The sequence below is a fragment of the Garra rufa genome, chromosome 20 (genome assembly GCF_049309525.1).
Source record: "Garra rufa chromosome 20, GarRuf1.0, whole genome shotgun sequence".
Taxonomy (NCBI): domain Eukaryota; kingdom Metazoa; phylum Chordata; class Actinopteri; order Cypriniformes; family Cyprinidae; genus Garra; species Garra rufa.
Genome location: NC_133380.1, coordinates 2,683,983 through 2,702,210, shown reverse-complemented (window position 1 = coordinate 2,702,210; position 18,228 = coordinate 2,683,983). Strand labels below are relative to the sequence as shown.

Sequence of the window (18,228 nt, the reverse complement as noted above, 5' to 3'; positions counted from 1 at the left end):
TCTATATTAAATTACTATGGGATATCTTCAATGCTTTCAGAAGCATTGAAGCTTCATTCAATGCTTTCATTTTACCATTTTGATGACAGTATATTTAGTATATTTGTATTTATCAAAATAAGCAGAAAATAGTACCAACTTAATTGTTTTGAGCAAGTATTAACTTAAACGACTTGTATGATTTATTTTCACACAAAATCTGTTGCTCCATAACAAGCAAAGTGAAAAGCGCATATTTTTCTAAGGGTGTTCCTTAAGCCCCGTTGTACCCAATAAATTATTTTTTTAGGAAATAAACGATCGTTTCACTAGATAAGACCTTTTTTCCTCGGCTGGGATCGTTTAGAGCCCTTTTGAAGCTGCATTTAAACTGCATTTTGGAAGTTCAAACTCAGGGCACCATTGAAGTCCACTATATGGAGAAAAATCTTGAAATGTTTTCTTCAAAAAAAATTATTTCTTTACGACTGAAGAAAGACATGAACATCTTAGAAGACAAAGGGGGTGAGTAAATTAAAGTTTTAAGAAGGTTCCATAAAGAATTGGGCAGGGGAAGAGTGCAAATCCTGGAGCGTGAGCATGTGTTTTCACTTCAGCAGCTGGAACTGAATCTCAAAGGAAATTTTTGAGTGCAGATAAAGGTGAATGTTTTTTTTTTTTTTCAGAGAATCTGAAGCATGAGCCTTCAGGTTTGAGATTTCAGAACAGCTTACTGATTATGAATGATTGCAGTATTATGATCAAAGGATTCAGATTTGTTAATCAGGTCTCACCGATGATGCTGAAGCCGTTCTGGTAGTCGGGTTGCTCCAGAGCGAACGCCCATCCGATGGCCTCGCCTAGAGCGGGAAGGGGCTGCAGAGACGGGCCCACGCTGGACGGGATGCTGCTGATGGCGATATACGCCCGACCGTCGTTCGCGACCACGTACGAGTGCAGGTCGTTGTTGGAAAACTCCACGGGAGACGGAGAATCACCGACGAAGATCCTGCCGTTGACCTTTCCGTTCATCCTCTGCGGCTTGCCTGGAGATTCGGAAAATTGAGGGATCATTATTGTTGCTTGGTAAGAATGGATGAGGGAAGTTTATATAATATAGCCAAATGCATAATATTGATTAGGACCAGGTTTATTATCATTAACTAAAACAAAAACATTAAAAACTGGTAGTAATTTCATTACTTGAAATGAAATGAAATAAACAAATAAATAAATAACACAGAAATAAATAATAAATACATTTTAGTTTGTTTTTGAAGCAACATATCTCATTTATAATAAAATAATTTTAAACTTAAAAATTAAAATTAGTTTAAAATATCTAAAAATAAAACAAAAAATATAATAAAATAAAACAAAAATCATAGATATTTAAAAATACTAATAATCAAAATGACTATATATATTGATATATATATAAAACGTATTCAAAATATTCAAAACTCATATTCAAAATTTTGTGAGTGGTGCAGTTTAATGTTACAGTTTTTATTAATATTTTGAAAACCTTTTTTATTTTTTCTTGTCATTTTATTTGACTTAAAGTTTTAGTAATTTTTTTTTTTTTTTTTTTAAATTTTAGTAAATATGTCTGTATAGTTTATTTTTTTAATTTTAAATAATTTAAATTTGTCATTTTATTGTATTTTATTTTGGTTAACATTTATTTAAAGTAACAAAAGTTTTTTAATGGTTTGTCTCATTTTCATTATAATAAAATAATTTTAAACTTAGTTTAATAAAATTAGTTTAAAATATCTAAGAATAAAAAAATATATAATAATATAAAACAAAAATCATAGATATTTAAAAATACTAATAATCAAAATGACTATATATATTTATATATATATAAAACGTATTCAAAATATTCAAAACTCATATTCAAAATTTTGTGAGTGGTGCAGTTTAATGTTACAGTTTTTATTAATATTTTGAAAACCTTTTTTATTTTTTCTTGTCATTTTATTTGACTTAAAGTTTTAGTAATTTTTTTTTTTTTTTTTTTTAATTTTAGTAAATATGTCTGTATAGTTTATTTTTTTAATTTTAAATAATTTAAATTTGTCATTTTATTGTATTTTATTTCGGTTAACATTTATTTAAAGTAACAAAAGTTTTTTAATGGTTTGTCTCATTTTCATTATAATAAAATAATTTTAAACTTAATTTAATAAAATGTAGTTTAAAATAACTAAAACACTCAAATAAAATTATAAAAAAAACTATGAAATAAAAATGTATAAAAATCATAGATATTTTAAAAATTCTAATAATCAAAATGAGTTTAATATAATAGTTTGTATTAATATTTTGAAAACTTTTTTATTTTAATATTTTTCCTTGTCATTTTACTTGGCTTAGTTATAGTAATTTTGTTGTATGTTTTTTGTCAATTTTAGTAAATATGTCTATATAGTTTAATTTTTTTAATTTTTTTCTTTTAAGTATTAGTTATTTTAGTACTTTAACTTTAGACAACAATTTAACAAAAAAAAATTATTTGGAGGCAAACCGAAATAAAATAAGTTAAAGTTTTTTTTATATATTTTATTGTATTTTATTTCAGTTAACATTTATTTGAAGTAACAAAAGTTTTTTTAATGGTTTGTCTTATTTTCATTATAATAAAATAATTTTAAACTTAATTGAATAAAATTTAGTTTAAAATAACTAGATTTATTTTTTTTTCTTAGTTTAGTTTTTAATCAGTTTTTAGCTTTTTAAAAATATTGCTATACAGTTTTTAATTATTTTTAATTTTTGTTTTAGTTATTTTAATGCTTCAGCTAAACAAAATTTTTAAATTTGACTCAAATTTGATCAATATTTTGAATTCGTTTTTATTTTAATTTTTTTAATTTAAATTTTTAGTTTTAGCTGATTTTGTGTATTTTATAAATCAGGTTTTTAAAAATATTTTAATATTTTAAATATTTTTTTATTTCAGTTTTAGCTCTAGTTTTTTTTTTGTTTCAGTTTAAAAAAAATTAGAAATGTTGCCATACCAAAAAAATTAAATAAAATAATTACAGATATATATTTTATATTATATTTAATTTTATTTCAAAAGAGATTATTTTTATTGTTAATTAAATGATTGTACTAAAATAAAAAAACTATAATAAAATGTATAAAAAAAGTAGACATATTTTTAAAGTTAAAATGAGCCATATAAATGATAAATAAAATGACACAGTGTTATTTTAGCATTATTAAAATATGCTATTTTTTTATTAAAATTTTATATTTTTAATAATTTATTTATACATGACCAAAAAAATAATTTATTTAAAAATTAATTTATAACATTTATTCATTTGTTTATTTGTAAATATGTGTGTGTATATTATATATAAAAGAACAAATTAAAAAATTGATTAAAAAAATAAAAAATAAACAATAATAACCCTGGTTGTGATGCAATTGTAAACTCACCTTCGGCGACACAATCCTTGCCATTGCCGTAATAACCGGGTTTGCAGTGACAGCAGTATCCGCTGGTGTAATCTCTGCAGTCGGCGAACACAGAGCACTTGTGCTTGTTGCTGGAGCACGTCTCGTAATTATAAGAAAACACTGGTAAAAAAAATCAAAGAAAAATGTGATAAACTCACACAATTTAGACAATCTGGTCTGAATATATCCAGTTCATTTCTCTCACCGTCGACGTTCAGCTCGTCCTCATCGATGATCACCACCTGCGGGATCTGCGGTACCTGTGCGATCTGCGGTCGTTGAGGCGTTTGCGGTCGCCGCGGTTGAACGTATCGATCATGAGGCTCATCAGGAGTAGAGGACTCTGCGAACGGCTCTGGACTGGTGCTGAGTCTTTCATTCAGAGGTTCGTCGGTCTGATGCTCCTCGTGACGTCCAGACCATGGGGCCGACGGCTCAGGAACCGGAGTGTCCACCATAGTCTCCTCAGACGTGACGTCTGTGATCGCTGTGACTGTTGCAATCTCTGTGACCTCCGTGACCTCTGTGACCTCTCCAGGTGTGATGGAGGTGAAAAGCGAAGACCCAATCTGGTAGACCCAAACACCAGGAAGGCCCGAGTTCGTCTCCCTGAGAAGATTGAAGAGGAGTTGCAACACATTAATATATTATATTATTAGCTTGGCTTGAGAAAATTCATCAAATTGAAGATTAAAAATCATCAAAGTCCCATAGACTTACATTGAGGGAATGTTCAACTAAGCCGACATTATTCAAACTCCAAAAAAAATATTTAAAAAACATTTAAACTGTTTATTTGAACTAGTTTAAATGATTGTACTGAAAAAAAAAACGGTAACACTTTACAATAAGGTTCATTAGTTAACCACATTAGTTAACATGAACTAATAATGAACTGGACTTATACAGCATTTATTAATCTGTGTTAATGTTAATTTCAACATTTACTAATGCATTATTAAAATTTTGTTAACATTAGTTAATGCAGTGTGAACTAACATGAACAAACAATAAACAACTGTATTTCCGTTAACTAATGTTAATAAAGATTAGTAAATACAGTAACAAATGTATTGCTCATGGTTAGTTCATGTTAGTTAATACATTAACTAATGTTTAATTAATGAACCTTATTGTAAAGTGTTTCCAAAAAAACCTATGATATAATGTATAAAAAAATATATAGACATATTTTTAAAGTTAAAATGAGCCATATAAATGATAAATAAAATGACACAGTGTTATTTTAGCATTATTAAAATATGCTATTTTTTATTTAAATTTTATATTTTTTATAATTTATTTATATATGACCAAAAAATGTATATTTAAAAAAATTATGTATGTAAATCATTAATATATTAAAATTAATTTATAACATTTATTCATTTTTTATTTGTAAATATGTGTGTGTATATTATATATAAAAGAACAAATAAAAAAATACACAGCAAAGTCTAATTCAAAATTTAAAAAAATAAATACATTCCCCAAATTTCTGTTGATTTGTTTGCAAAGGGGTTATTAAAGTAAAATACAAGCATAAAAAAACCTGTTGGTGTTTTAAAACATTAATCATTTTCATATGTGACCCTGGACCACAAAACCAGTCTTAAGTCGCTGGGGTATATTTGTAGCAATAGCCAAAAATACATTGTATGGGTCAAAATTATAGATTTTTCTTTTATGCCAAAAATCATTAGGAAATTAAGTAAAGATCATGTTCCATGAAGATTTTTTGTAAAATTCCTACTATAAATATATCAAAATGTAATTTTTGATTAGTAATATGCATTGTTAAGAACTTAATTTTGAAAACTTTAAAGGTGATTTTCTCAGTATTTTGATTTTTTTGCATCCTCAGATTTCAGATTTTCAAATAGATGTATCTCGGCCAAATATTGTCCTATCCTAACAAACCATACATCAATAGAAAGCTTATTTATTGAGCTTCATATGTTGTATACATCTCAGTTTTGTAAAATTTAACCTTATGACTGGTTTTGTGGTCCAGGGTCACATATATTACCTTTTATGAACAACTTACTAGCTGAAGAACTTGAGGGCGCCCAAATTATTAAGACACAAAACTAGACTAAAAAGGCACTTACTGTGCGAGGGCGCTGACCGACTCCTCTGTGTCCTGAGTGATGCGATAGTAGGATCCCTGAGTGCTCGCCCACCCGAACCAGCCCGCCACCTTCCCCTCGTTAAAGCCGACTTCAACCAGCTGATCTTCATCACTGATGAGCGTGGAGCCGAACTGCATGTTTTCCTCTGGATACAGCAGGATGGCGTAAGATGCGGTCTCCAGGTTTGCTACAACGAGCTGGAACGTGTTTCTCTGCAACAGAGTCACAACAAGTTTGCATTTCAGAAAGGAATGACAATATTGTCTGTTTAGAGCTGCTTTGCCGATGAATTGAATTTGCATAACTGAAGAACTTTGCAACATTAACACTTTCTTCCATAGTGCATGAAAATATATGTAGTTTTTTAATGCAGTATGTAAAAATATGCAGTTATTGCCTTGAAATATGCAAGAATATGCAGTTTTTTATTGCAATATGCAACATTATTGTCTTGTAATATGCAAGAAATGCAGTGCTTTATTGCAATATGCAAGAATATGCAGTATTCAAAATATGCAGTTATTGTCTTGAAATATGCAAGAATATGCAGTTTTTTATTGCATTATGCAAGAATATGCCGTTTTTTAATGCAATATACAAGCATATGTAGTTTTTGTTAATGCAGTATGTAAAAATATGCAGTTATTGTCTTGAAATATGCAAGAATATGCAGTTTTTTATTGCATTATGCAAGAATATGCCGTTTTTTAATGCAATATACAAGCATATGTAGTTTTTGTTAATGCAGTATGTAAAAATATGCAGTTATTGCCTTGAAATATGCAAGAATATGCAGTTTTTTATTGCATTATGCAAGATATGCCGTTTTTTAATGCAATATGCAAGAATATGTAGTTTTTGTTAATGCAGTATGTACAAATATGCAGTTATTGCTTTGAAATATGCAAGAATATGACTTTTTTATGCAATCTGCAAGCATATGTAGTTTTTGTTAATGCAGTATGTAAAAATATGCAGTTATTGCTTTGAAATATGCAAGAATATGACTTTTTTATGCAATCTGCAAGCATATGTAGTTTTTGTTAATGCAGTATGTAAAAATATGCAGTTATTGCCTTGTAATATGCAAGAATATGCAGTTTTTTATTGCAATATGCAACATTATTGTCTTGTAATATGCAAGAAATGCAGTGCTTTATTGCAATATGCAAGAATATGCAGTATTCAAAATATGCAGTTATTGTCTTGAAATATGCAAGAATATGCCGTTTTTTAATGCAATATACAAGAATATGTAGTTTTTGTTAATGCAATATTTAAAAATATGCAGTTATTGCTTTGAAATATGCAAGAATATGCTGTTCTTTATTGCATTATGCAAGAAAATGCCATTTTTAATGCAATTTGCAAAAATATGTAGTTTTTGTTAATGCAATATTCAAAAATCTGCAGTTATTGCCTTGAAACGTGCAAGAATATGCAGTTTTTATTGCAATATGCAAGAATATGCATTTTTTTATTGCAATATGGAAAAATATTCAAAGTTATTGTTTTGTGCTGTGCAATAATATGCAGTTCTTGCATATCACAAGACAATAACGTTGCATATTGCAATAAAGCACCACATTTTCTTGCATATTTAAAAAAATAACTGCATATTTTTGGATACTGCATTAACAAAAACTACATATTATTACTCATCACAAAACAATAACTGCACATTCTTCAATATTGCAACAAAAAACTGCATATTCTTGCATATTTCAAGACAATAACTGTTTTTTTAATACTGCATTAAAAACTGCATATTATTGCACATCACAAAACAATAACTTTGCATATTTTTCCATACTGCAGTAAAAAAACTGCACATTCTTACATATAGCAAAACAATAGATCTGCATATTTTTGCATATTTCAATACAATCTGCATTTTCTTGCATATTTCAAGGCAATAAAGTTGCACATTCTTGCATATTGCATAAAAAAATCTGCCTATTCTTGCAAATTTCAGGGCAATAACGTTGCATATTACAATAAAAACTGCATATTATTGCACATCACAAAACAACAACATTGTATAATCTTGCATATTGCAATAAAAAAAACATCATATTCTTGCATATTTCAAGAAATAACTGCATAGTTTCGAATACTACATTAAAAACCGCATATTACACATCACAAAAAAAACTTTGTATATTCTTCAATACTGCAATAAAAAACTGCATATTTTTGAATATTGCGATAAAACACTGCATTTTCTTGCATATTGCAATAAAAAATGGCATATTCTTGCATAATGCAATGAAAATTTAAATAAAGGTAATCTGACTGGTAGATGCTGTTGTGCCTGCTTCATAACTAACTTTAGTAAGTGCAAAACATTCAGACTTGAGGAATGTACCGTAAATCCATCTCCATCTCCTCTTCCGAGTTCACCTTGAGGCAAGACGTTCTCCCAAGTGACGATGACGGCGTGAGTGGGTTTTATCCCACCATCTAAAGGAAACGCTTGGCCAATGTGCTCTGCAGCTCTTTGGAGAACATCAGGGCTTTTATCCTGGCGGAAATAGACATGACCGGCCCCATCGGTGGTGTCCAGATCTCCCAGGAAGGCTGCAATCATACCAAAACTGGCCGGCATCTTCCCCAGGTACTCAGACTCATCGGTGGGTTTGGTCAGCGAGATGAAGCCATTGGTGTTGACCTGCAGAGAACACCACCAGAGAAACCAATTTGTATGTGTTCTGCAATTTTTATGACAGTGGTTAGGAAAGACACTGATATGTAGAAGTAAAACAAATTAGTTTTGAATTAAACAACACCCTGAGTGCTAATGTAATACACTTACATGCATAACTTTAAGGAACAACAATTCATATCGTGTGGCTAGTTGAGGAGTGGTAAAAAAGGTGAAAAAAAAATCTGTGTATTTTGTATACTGCAGTAAAAAACTGCAATTTAAAAAAGGCACATATTTTGGAATATTGCAAAAAAAAAAATTTGCATATTCATGCATAATGCCAAAAAACAAACAACAAAAAACTTTTTTTTGTAAAATGTTTTACATTTTGCAATAAAAACATTGCAAATTCTTGCATATTGCAAGACAAAAACACTGCATATTGCAAAATGCATGTTCTTGCATACTGCACTATAAATGTTGCATAATAAAATTAAAAAGTTGTATATTCTTGCATAATGCAAAAAAACTAAAAATTGCACAAAAATTTCATATTTTTGCATATTGCAATAAAATGCATATTCTTGCATACTGTAATTTCAGAAGTTAAATAATCTTGCATTTTGCAATATAAAAATATGTTGCATATTCTCGCATATTAAAATAAAAACTTGCCATATTCTTGCATATGGCACAACTTTTTTTTTTACATATTTTTAAACTTTTGGCAATAGAAACCTACCATATTCTTGCATATTGAAATAAAAACTCGCCATCTTCTTGTGTATTGCAATATAAAATGTTGCATACTCTTGCATATTCCAATAAAATGTTGCATATTCTTGCATACTGCAATTTAAAAATCTGCGTATTCTTGCATTATGCAATCAAATGTTGCAAATTATTGCATATTACAATAAAAACTTGATTTTTTTTGTTTATTGCAATAAAAATGCATATTCTTGCATATTGAAAAATAAAATGTTGCATATTCTTGCATGTTGCAATAAAAACTCGCCACATTCTTGCATATTGCAATATAAAATGTTGCATACCCTTGCATATTTCAATAAAAACTCACCATATTCTTGCATACTGCAATTTAAAAATCTGCATATTCTTGCATTATGCAATATAAAAATGTTGCAAATTATTGCATATTACAAAAAAACATATTCCTGCTTATTGCAATAAAAATGCATATTCTTGCATACTGCAATTTAAAACGTAGCATATTCTTGTATTTTGCAATATAAAAATGTTGCATCTTCTTGCATATTGCAATAAAACATATTCCTGCTTATTGCAATAAAAATGTTGCATATTTTTGCATATTGCAATAAAACTGTTTAAGGCACAAAAGCAATGTTAGCAATTACAGTTTCCAGCAAAAATCAATAAAGGGATCAATAAAGCATTAAAACAGATCTGCTTGTAAACAATTGTAAAAACCTTCTTATAAAGGCAGTGGTTTTAAATAGCAAGCTTAAGTTTTGCTTTGTTTAGTAATAATTCATACAAGTGAGAATCAATAGTTTGTGACTCTTTTAGCTGACCTTGAGTTAAATCACTGTCTGTTCTGAAAAACTGCACATTATTATCTTTTTTTCAGCAGGAACAGACACCACATTATCATCATCATCCTTGACGCCTAAAACAACCAGCGATGATTTTCTGTGATCGTTCTCTTCTAATGGTGATGGTGCTTGTTACAGTCAAATGCCTTCACACTTCAAACGGTGTTGTGTCATTTAAACTCAACGTGTTTGTGTGTGTAAAAGCTTTTCCTTAACGAGTTTCTGGCAACTATTTAAAGTAAAACTACAGGGGAGCCGCAAAACGTGTGAGAAGAAGGTCTCCTCCAAACTCTTACTGCTTGGGTTCAAATGTAAAAGATCAAGCAATAATGGCAAACAAACAAAGAATTAACAAAGCACAATTAGGGCTGCACGATTAATCGTTTTTAAACCGAAATCGCGATTTGAAAGGGTGCGATTTTCAAATCGCAAGAGCTGCGATTATTTCGATTTATTATCAAATGTGGTAACAAGCATATAAGTCGTTTTTGACAGGTCACTTCAAGTGCATATTACGTCTTCATGCTTATATTACGTTTGATGCAGAGTTTAACCAATAGGGGGCATTTTAACACTGCATGTAGAGACATGCACGGGACGTATTTTTCAGTCCCGCCTCCGCAGAAATATGTTTATCTCGGTCCGTTCCTACCTCGACATTCATGTTTTGTCCCGCTCCTGCCCGCATAAAAGTAACCTATATAGTTTTTTTCAGTACATCAATTGAATTTACATGAAACAGTTTTGTAACATCTCGTAAGTTTCACAAAACCCCAGCATAAACGTCCCCGATAAAATATTTGTTATAGAGGCTAAGCATCAACATTCACAAACCACTGTTATTCTTAACAGAATTAAGAGCAATCATGAGCTACTGTGTGTATCCAGAGCAGAATGCAAGCAGACAAAGCTAAAGTTGACATCTCAGTTCATTTGCGATCTCATAAAGCTCTAACACAATGAATATTATGCACGATGAATCTTTCACAATGTCTACACTTCGTGTGTTTTAATTCGCGAGCACGCAATATTCAGCACTGTGCAAGAATGTTTTAGCAGTGAGTGGATTCTAACTTAAACACCTCTGATGACTGCCTATCCTTGTGTTTACTGATAATAGCTGTAAGTTGTATACTAGTTGTTCTTGCTGCTTTTGTGCAATAGATGAATAACAATATTTTGCTTTTTAGATATTTCTATTTTGCGGGGATCCCGCGAATCATTTTATTTTCCCGCGTCCCGAACAGCCGCACTCGTCCACCAAGTTTTGTCCCGCGCCGCAGTCGGTTGCGTCGGGTCCCGCTATACTCCCGTAGGAGTGCAGGTCTCTACTGCATGTACTGAGCAAATAACGTTAACGCCATTTGGAAAAGATGAGCGGGAGCAGCGGCTCAACTTCCCAACAAAGTGTCTCTTAATGTAGGTTATCATCAGTGTTTTACTGATGTAAAATTGTTTACAGTGTGTTTGGATTCCTAAAAGTTTAAGATTTTAATAATATTTTATTATATAATTTTAATTGTTAATTTTATTTTATTTTATTTAAGATACTGTAGTTATTTTCTTAATTTGTCATGATAACTGACAACTTTATTTTAAAAAAGGCAACAATGTTTAAGAGGTTTTAAATAAACAGTAGAACAGTGTAGCATACTTTGTGATTATGCTTGGTCTTTCTTTGTTTCTGTTAAAACCACCATATCAAACCTGTAGCTCTTTTATGAAATAGTAGTAAATCGCATTTTAAATCGCAAATCGCAATTTTGATCAGAAAAATCGCAATTAGATTTTTTCTCCAAATCGTGCAGCCCTAAGCACAATAGTTCTGATACAAAACCCAGACGGGCTTCCCAGGATCTTGAACCTCAAATAACAGAGGACGCTCTTTACACCAAAGTGACAAAATCAAACCCACACAATGGTGTTCGGCATCTGCTGGTTGTTGAGCCACTAACCCGACATGCACGAGTCTGATACAGCTATTAAAACACAAGATTGAAACCATTTCAATCCAATGCATTTCCTGTAGCAACAACAGGCTTTTAAGTTCAAAGTAATGTTTTTCAAAACCGTTCAAGCACCAAAACCACTACATATTTATTTTTTTGTAATAAAACCTCGCCATATTCTTGCATATCACAATAAAAATGCATATTCTTGCATACTGCAATTTGAAGAGTTGCATATTCTTGCATATCGCAATATAAAATGTTGCATGTTCTTACATATTGCAATAAAAACATTGCAAATTCTTGTATATTGCAAGACAAAAACACTACATTTTCTTGCATTTTGCAATTTAAAATGTTGCATATTTGTGCACATTGCAATAAATGATGCATATTCTTACATATTGCAATACAAATGCATATTCTTGCATAATGCAAAAAAAGAAAAAAAAAGCAACAACCTTGGCATATTTTGTATACTGGAATGAAAAACTTGCCATATTCTTGCATACTGCAATTTAAAAAGTTGCATATTCTTGCATATTGCAATAAATGATGCATATTCTTACATATTGCAATAAATGTAACATATTCTTGCATATTGCAATACAAATGCATATTCTTGCATAATGCAAAAAAGAAAAAAAAGCAACAGCCTTGGCATATTTGTGTATACTGCAATGAAAAACCTGCCATATTCTTGCATATTCCAAAAAAACTAATTTTCTTGCATACTGCACAAACATTTCACATATTTTTGAAGTGTGCAATAACAATTCACCATATTCTTGCATACTGAAATTTAAAAAGTTACATATTCTTGCATATTGCAATAAAACATTGCAAATTTGTGCACATTGCAAGACAAAAACACTGCATATTCTTGCATTTTGCAATATAAAAATGTTGCATATTCTTGCATTTTCTAAAAAACTTGCCATATTCTTGCATATTGCACAACAACTTTACATATTTTCGAATTTTGCAATAAAAATGTTGCATATTCTTACATATTGCAATAAAAACATTGCAAATTATTGTATATTGCAAGACGAAAATAGCATATTCTTGCATATTGCAATACAAATGCATATTCTTGCATTTTCCAAAAAGCTTGCCATATTCTTGCATATTGCACAAAAACTTTACATATTTTCAAATGCTGCAATAAAACTTGCCATATTCTTGCATATTGCACAAAAAAAATCATATATTTGATTGAGTTTCTGGCAACTATTTAAAGTAAAAACTACAGGGGAGCCACAAAACGAGTGAGAAGAAGGTCTCCTCCGATTCCTTACTGCTTGGGTTCAAATGTAAAAGATCAAGCAATAATGGCAAACAAACAAAGAATTAACAAAGCACAATAGTTCTGTTACAAAACCCAGACGGGCTTCCCAGGATCTTGAACCTCAAATAACCGCGGACGCTCTTTACACCAAAGTGTCAAAATCAAACCCACACAATGGTGTTCGGCATCTGCTGGTTGTTGAGCCACTAACCCGACATGCACGAGTCTGATACAGCTATTAAAACACAAGATTGAAACCATTTCAATCCTATGCATTTCCTGTAGCAACAACAGGCTTTAAAGTTCAAAGTAATGTTTTTCAAAACCGTTCAAGCACCAAAAGTGCTTAGAAAAACCCTGAAGGCCCGATAACCGTGCTTTTATCCTAAAGAGATGCATGCATGAGTGACTGAAGACCAATAAACATTAGGTATTGACTCAAGAGTGATGGAGATGTGTAGAGTCTGACAGCTGAAACAAACGTTTAAAGGATTAACACAGTTCTCTTGGGTCATTTGCAGTTTCGTCAAGTGATCTTATGGAAGACGTCTCTGTTTCTAAGAGTCGAAATAATTCACACAAGTCTCAAATTACACAATAGATTCTGCTGTTATTTAGAGGCATTTGAAAGTATATTCTTGCATATTGCAATACAAACATTGCAAATTCTTGCATATCGCCATAAAACTTGCCATATTCTTGCATATTGCAAAAAAATTAATTCACATATTTTTTTAACTTTGCAATATAATCCTACCATATTCTTGCATTTTGCAATATAACATTTTTGCAAATTCTTTCATATTGCAAAAAAAAACCTTTGCATCTCCTTGCATATTGCAATAAAAAAACTTTGGATGGTCTTGCATATTACAAGACAAACATATTGCATATTCTTATCTTTAAATATTGCAAATTTTATTCAGTGTAAAAATTGTGAGTAAATTCTTTTTTTTTTAATATTCAATAAATCACAAATGACTGAAAAAGTCAAGCAAATAAAAAAAAAACTGGCATTCTTGCATGTTGCAAGACAAAAAACTGCATATTTTTGCAGTAACAATCTGTATATATTCTTGCATATTACAAAAAACCTTGCATCTTCTTGCATACTGCAATAAAAAACTTAGTCTTGCATATTAAAATATTCAATAAATCACAAATGACTGAAAAAGTTACGCAAATTAAAAAAAAGACTGGGATTATTGCATATTGCAAGTCAAATATTCTTACAAAAAAAAATCTTTTTGGATATTGCAATTAAAACTTTGGATAGTTTTGCATATTGCAAGACAAAAATATTGCATATTCTTATCATATTGGAAAAAATGTGAGTAAAAAATAAATTTTAAATATTCAATAAATCACAAATAACTGAAAAAGTCAACATTCAGCTTATAAAACTTACAAAAAACTCACAAACTTCAGCTCTTAAAACTTGTTGCGACAAAAATCAGAACAATTGTGCTATTTAATTAATTAACAGAAACTATAAGCATTGGCTCTTCAATATTACTGTGAATAATGGAGGGTTTTAGAGTCGTAAAGGTTAAGATCCGCTGTTAAACTTCAGCTTGTCTCACATCGATACAGAAATTAAAGATGATAACTCTTGGCTTCATAGAAGATAGGCTGTAAAATGAGCACAGATCCGAGCGCTGACCTCACTAATCAACCCCCATCAGCCCTTGCAGCTGCTCCTCACAGCGGGAGGAGGGCCGGTCTACATGCATCGCCTCAGGGAGGCCAGGAGATATCAAAGCCACCTGGACGAGTGACACAATCTCGACCCGGACGGCAGGAGTACGGGAAACAAACAAGAAGTTAAAGAAGAAACAGATCGCGTCTATTGCATCGCTCGAATTCCTCTGAGGAAATCCCGAAAACAAAGCGGAAATTAAACCCTATAGAGTTGTAAAGCTCTGCCTGCTACTGACAGATTTCCCTACGGCAAGACTTCTCAACTAAAAAAGTCAGAAAAACAGAAAAATAAAACAGAAAAAAAAATAATTGTAGAGTTCAAACGTTTTTAGCATAAAAGTGGGTGCAAATTTGGACAGTTGGTGGCGCTAGAGGGATTGAGGTAGAGACTCCAAATTTGGTGTGGTTAATGTTCAGTCTGTCCTCTATCTGTGTGCCAATTTTCATAAGACTTACAAGTGGAAGATGAAGAAGAGCTTTAACAGATACAATAGGTGCTTACACACACCATTGGTAAATGGCTCCTAAAATGACTGAATCCAATATTTGGTGATAATATGAGAATAATAAGAGATGTACACGCAATTTTTAAAAGGCTGGTCATTTTTGACTGGGTTTTGACACAAGTTTAAGTGAAATCTAGTCATTTAAACAACACTGTTGAGAAATATAATGCACGGCTTTTATTTTAATTAGTAGTTTCTCTGGTTTCAGGCAGAATTATTATAACATGATGGAATTACTTACTGTGGTTGAATTACTTATGTCATGGTAAATATTTAGTTGAAAACTATTATCAAAAACAGTTTGGTTAAAAATTACTTATTTGTTGGTAAAGATTTTGGTTGAAAATGACTTATTTCTTGGTAAAGAATTTGGTTGAAATTACTTTTTTCTTGGTAAAGAATTTGGTTTAAAATACTTATTTCACGCTAAAGATTTTGATTGAAAATACTTAGTTTATGGTAAAGATTTTGGTTGAAAATTAAAAGTTTTAGGGTAAAGATTTTGGTTGAAAACTGCTTATTTTACTGTAAAGATTTTGGTTGAAAACTGCTTATTTTACTGTAAAGATTTTGGCTGAAAATTACTTATTTTACTGTGAAGATTTTAGTGGAAAATTGCTTATTTTACTGTGAAGATTTTGGTTGAAAACTGCTTATTTTACTATAAAAACTTTGGCTGAAAATGACTTATTTTACTGTAAAGATTTTGGTTGAAAATTACGTATTTTACAGTAAAAACTTTGACTGAAAATTACTTAATTTACTGTAAAGATTTTGGTTGAAAATTACATATTTTACTCTGAAGATTTTGGTTGAAAATTACTTAGTTTACTGTAAAGATTTTGGTTGAAAATTACTTAATTTACTCAGAAGATTTTGGTTAAAGATTTTGGTTGAAAATTACTTATTTTACTGTAAAGATTTTGGTTGAAAATTACTTATTTTACTGTAAAGATTTTGGCTAAAAATGACTTGTATCATGGTAGAGATTTTGGTTGAAAGTTACTGTTGTCATAGTAAAGATTTTGGTTGAAAATCACTTAAATCATAGAAAAGATTTTGGTCATATTGTCAATGTCTAAGTCATTTAAACATGTAGCTCCTAGAAGGTCAAAACGCTTTCTATAGCTTTTGTTGTTGACGTCCAGTCTAAAACCAAGGTCTAGAAGAAAACCATCTGAGCTGTACCTCACAATCCTGAACTAATCCTGAACTTAAATGAAGTTAGAATGGGAATGGGAGCTCCTCCTACTTTTTTATTGTGTTCTAACCAGGTAACATGGCAACCTTTGTTGGAGACGGTCCATCAGGAATGTAAATGCTGTTGGAAATGAATGGACCACAGCAGGACAGGAGGAAGTGCTTATTTAAACCTCTGGGCTGGAGCCATCAAAGTCACCACAGATCTACACTGAAGCCTCTGGCAAAACGTCAACGATGCATGGAGACAAAACGAGAAGGCCATCACTGATCCAACATACAATGGCACTTCTGTCTAGAGAACGATGTACAAAAGAACGTCTTGACTTCTGTTTCTAAGAGCTAGTGTTTTCTGATCCATTTGCAATCACAGGAACATTCCCATGAGTTCACTCCAACATCCCACTCCAAACTTAAGGAGGGATTCATTGGCTATCAGTGGACATGCCATATGGAAAACATCATTCCAAAAGGAAGTTGTGAGATATCGCTAGACACTTAGTATATAAAAACCAACTGCTCTAGCAGATTTGAGTACTACGTCATCATAAGTTGGACGCTATCCTAGACACTGAATATTATATTAGCTAACCATTCTGGTCAATGCTTCCAAGCTGATTAATTAAAGTGAGAAGCATTTTGTATATTGGAGCCAATGATTGTTGAGATGATTAGTAAAAAATTATCGTTTTGAGCTGCTGGAAAAACAGAAGTTTACGTTTGATTGTTAACATTGGTAGAAAGGTGGTGCATCTGTAATGAAAAAAGCTGTGAAACCATCTCAGTGATTGGAAATATCATGCAAAAGTCCTACTCTCTTAAAAATCTGGTAAAGATTTCATGGTAAAGATTTCGGTTGAAAATTTTTCATTTTATTGTAAAGATTTTGGCTGAAAATTACTTATTTTATTGTAAAGTTTTTGATGGAAATTTACTTATTTCAACAAAGTTTTTGGTGGAAAATTACTTATTTTATTGTGAAGATTTCGGCTTAAAATAACTTATTTCATGGTAAATATTTCAGTTAAAAATTATTTATTTCATGGTAAAGATTTTGGTTGAAAATTATTTATTTTATTGTAAAAATTTCGGTTGAAAATTACTTATTTCATGGCAAAGAATTCGGCTGACAATTACTTTTATAATGGTAAAGATTTTACTTGAATATTACTTATTTTATTGTAAAGATTTCGGCTTAAAATTACTTATTTCATGGTAAAGATTTTAGTTGAAAATTAGTAATTTTATTGTAAAGATTTTGGTTGAAAATTACTTATTTCATGGCAAAGAATTCGGCTGACAATTACTTTTATAATGGTAAAGATTTTACTTGAATATTATCTATTTTATTGTAAAGATTTCGGCTTAAAATAACTTATTTCATGGTAAAGATTTTAGTTGAAAATTAGTAATTTTATTGTAAAGATTTTGGTTGAAAATTATTTATTTCATGGTAAAGATTTTGATTGAAAATTACTTATTTTATTGTAAAAATTTCAGCTGAAAATTACTTATTTTATTGTAAAGGTTTCGGCTTAAAATAACTTATTTCATGGTAAAGATTTCAGTTAAAAATTATTTATTTCATGGCAAAGAATTTGGTTGACAATTACTTTTATAATGGTAAAGATTTTACTTGAATATTACTTATTTCATGGTAAAGATTTCGGTTGAAAATTATTTATTTTATTGTAAAGATTTTGGCTGAAAATTACTTATTTTATTGTAAAGATTTTGGCTGAAAATTACTTATTTTATTGTAAAGT

At 30.6% G+C, this 18,228-nt stretch overlaps 1 protein-coding gene across 1 annotated transcript in view; it reads right to left on the bottom strand.

Annotated features, from left to right (window-relative positions):
- Positions 1-18,228, bottom strand: part of LOC141294285 (nidogen-1-like) — a 63,547-nt gene that overhangs the window by 35,116 nt on the left and 10,203 nt on the right. Inside the window, exons 2-6 of the mRNA XM_073826359.1 lie at positions 7,960-8,262; positions 5,571-5,803; positions 3,665-4,068; positions 3,439-3,579; positions 774-1,025 (exon numbers count right to left, since the gene is read on the bottom strand). Of these exons, the coding sequence (XP_073682460.1) occupies positions 774-1,025; positions 3,439-3,579; positions 3,665-4,068; positions 5,571-5,803; positions 7,960-8,262 (1,333 nt within the window). The remainder of the gene's footprint in view (positions 1-773; positions 1,026-3,438; positions 3,580-3,664; positions 4,069-5,570; positions 5,804-7,959; positions 8,263-18,228) is intronic.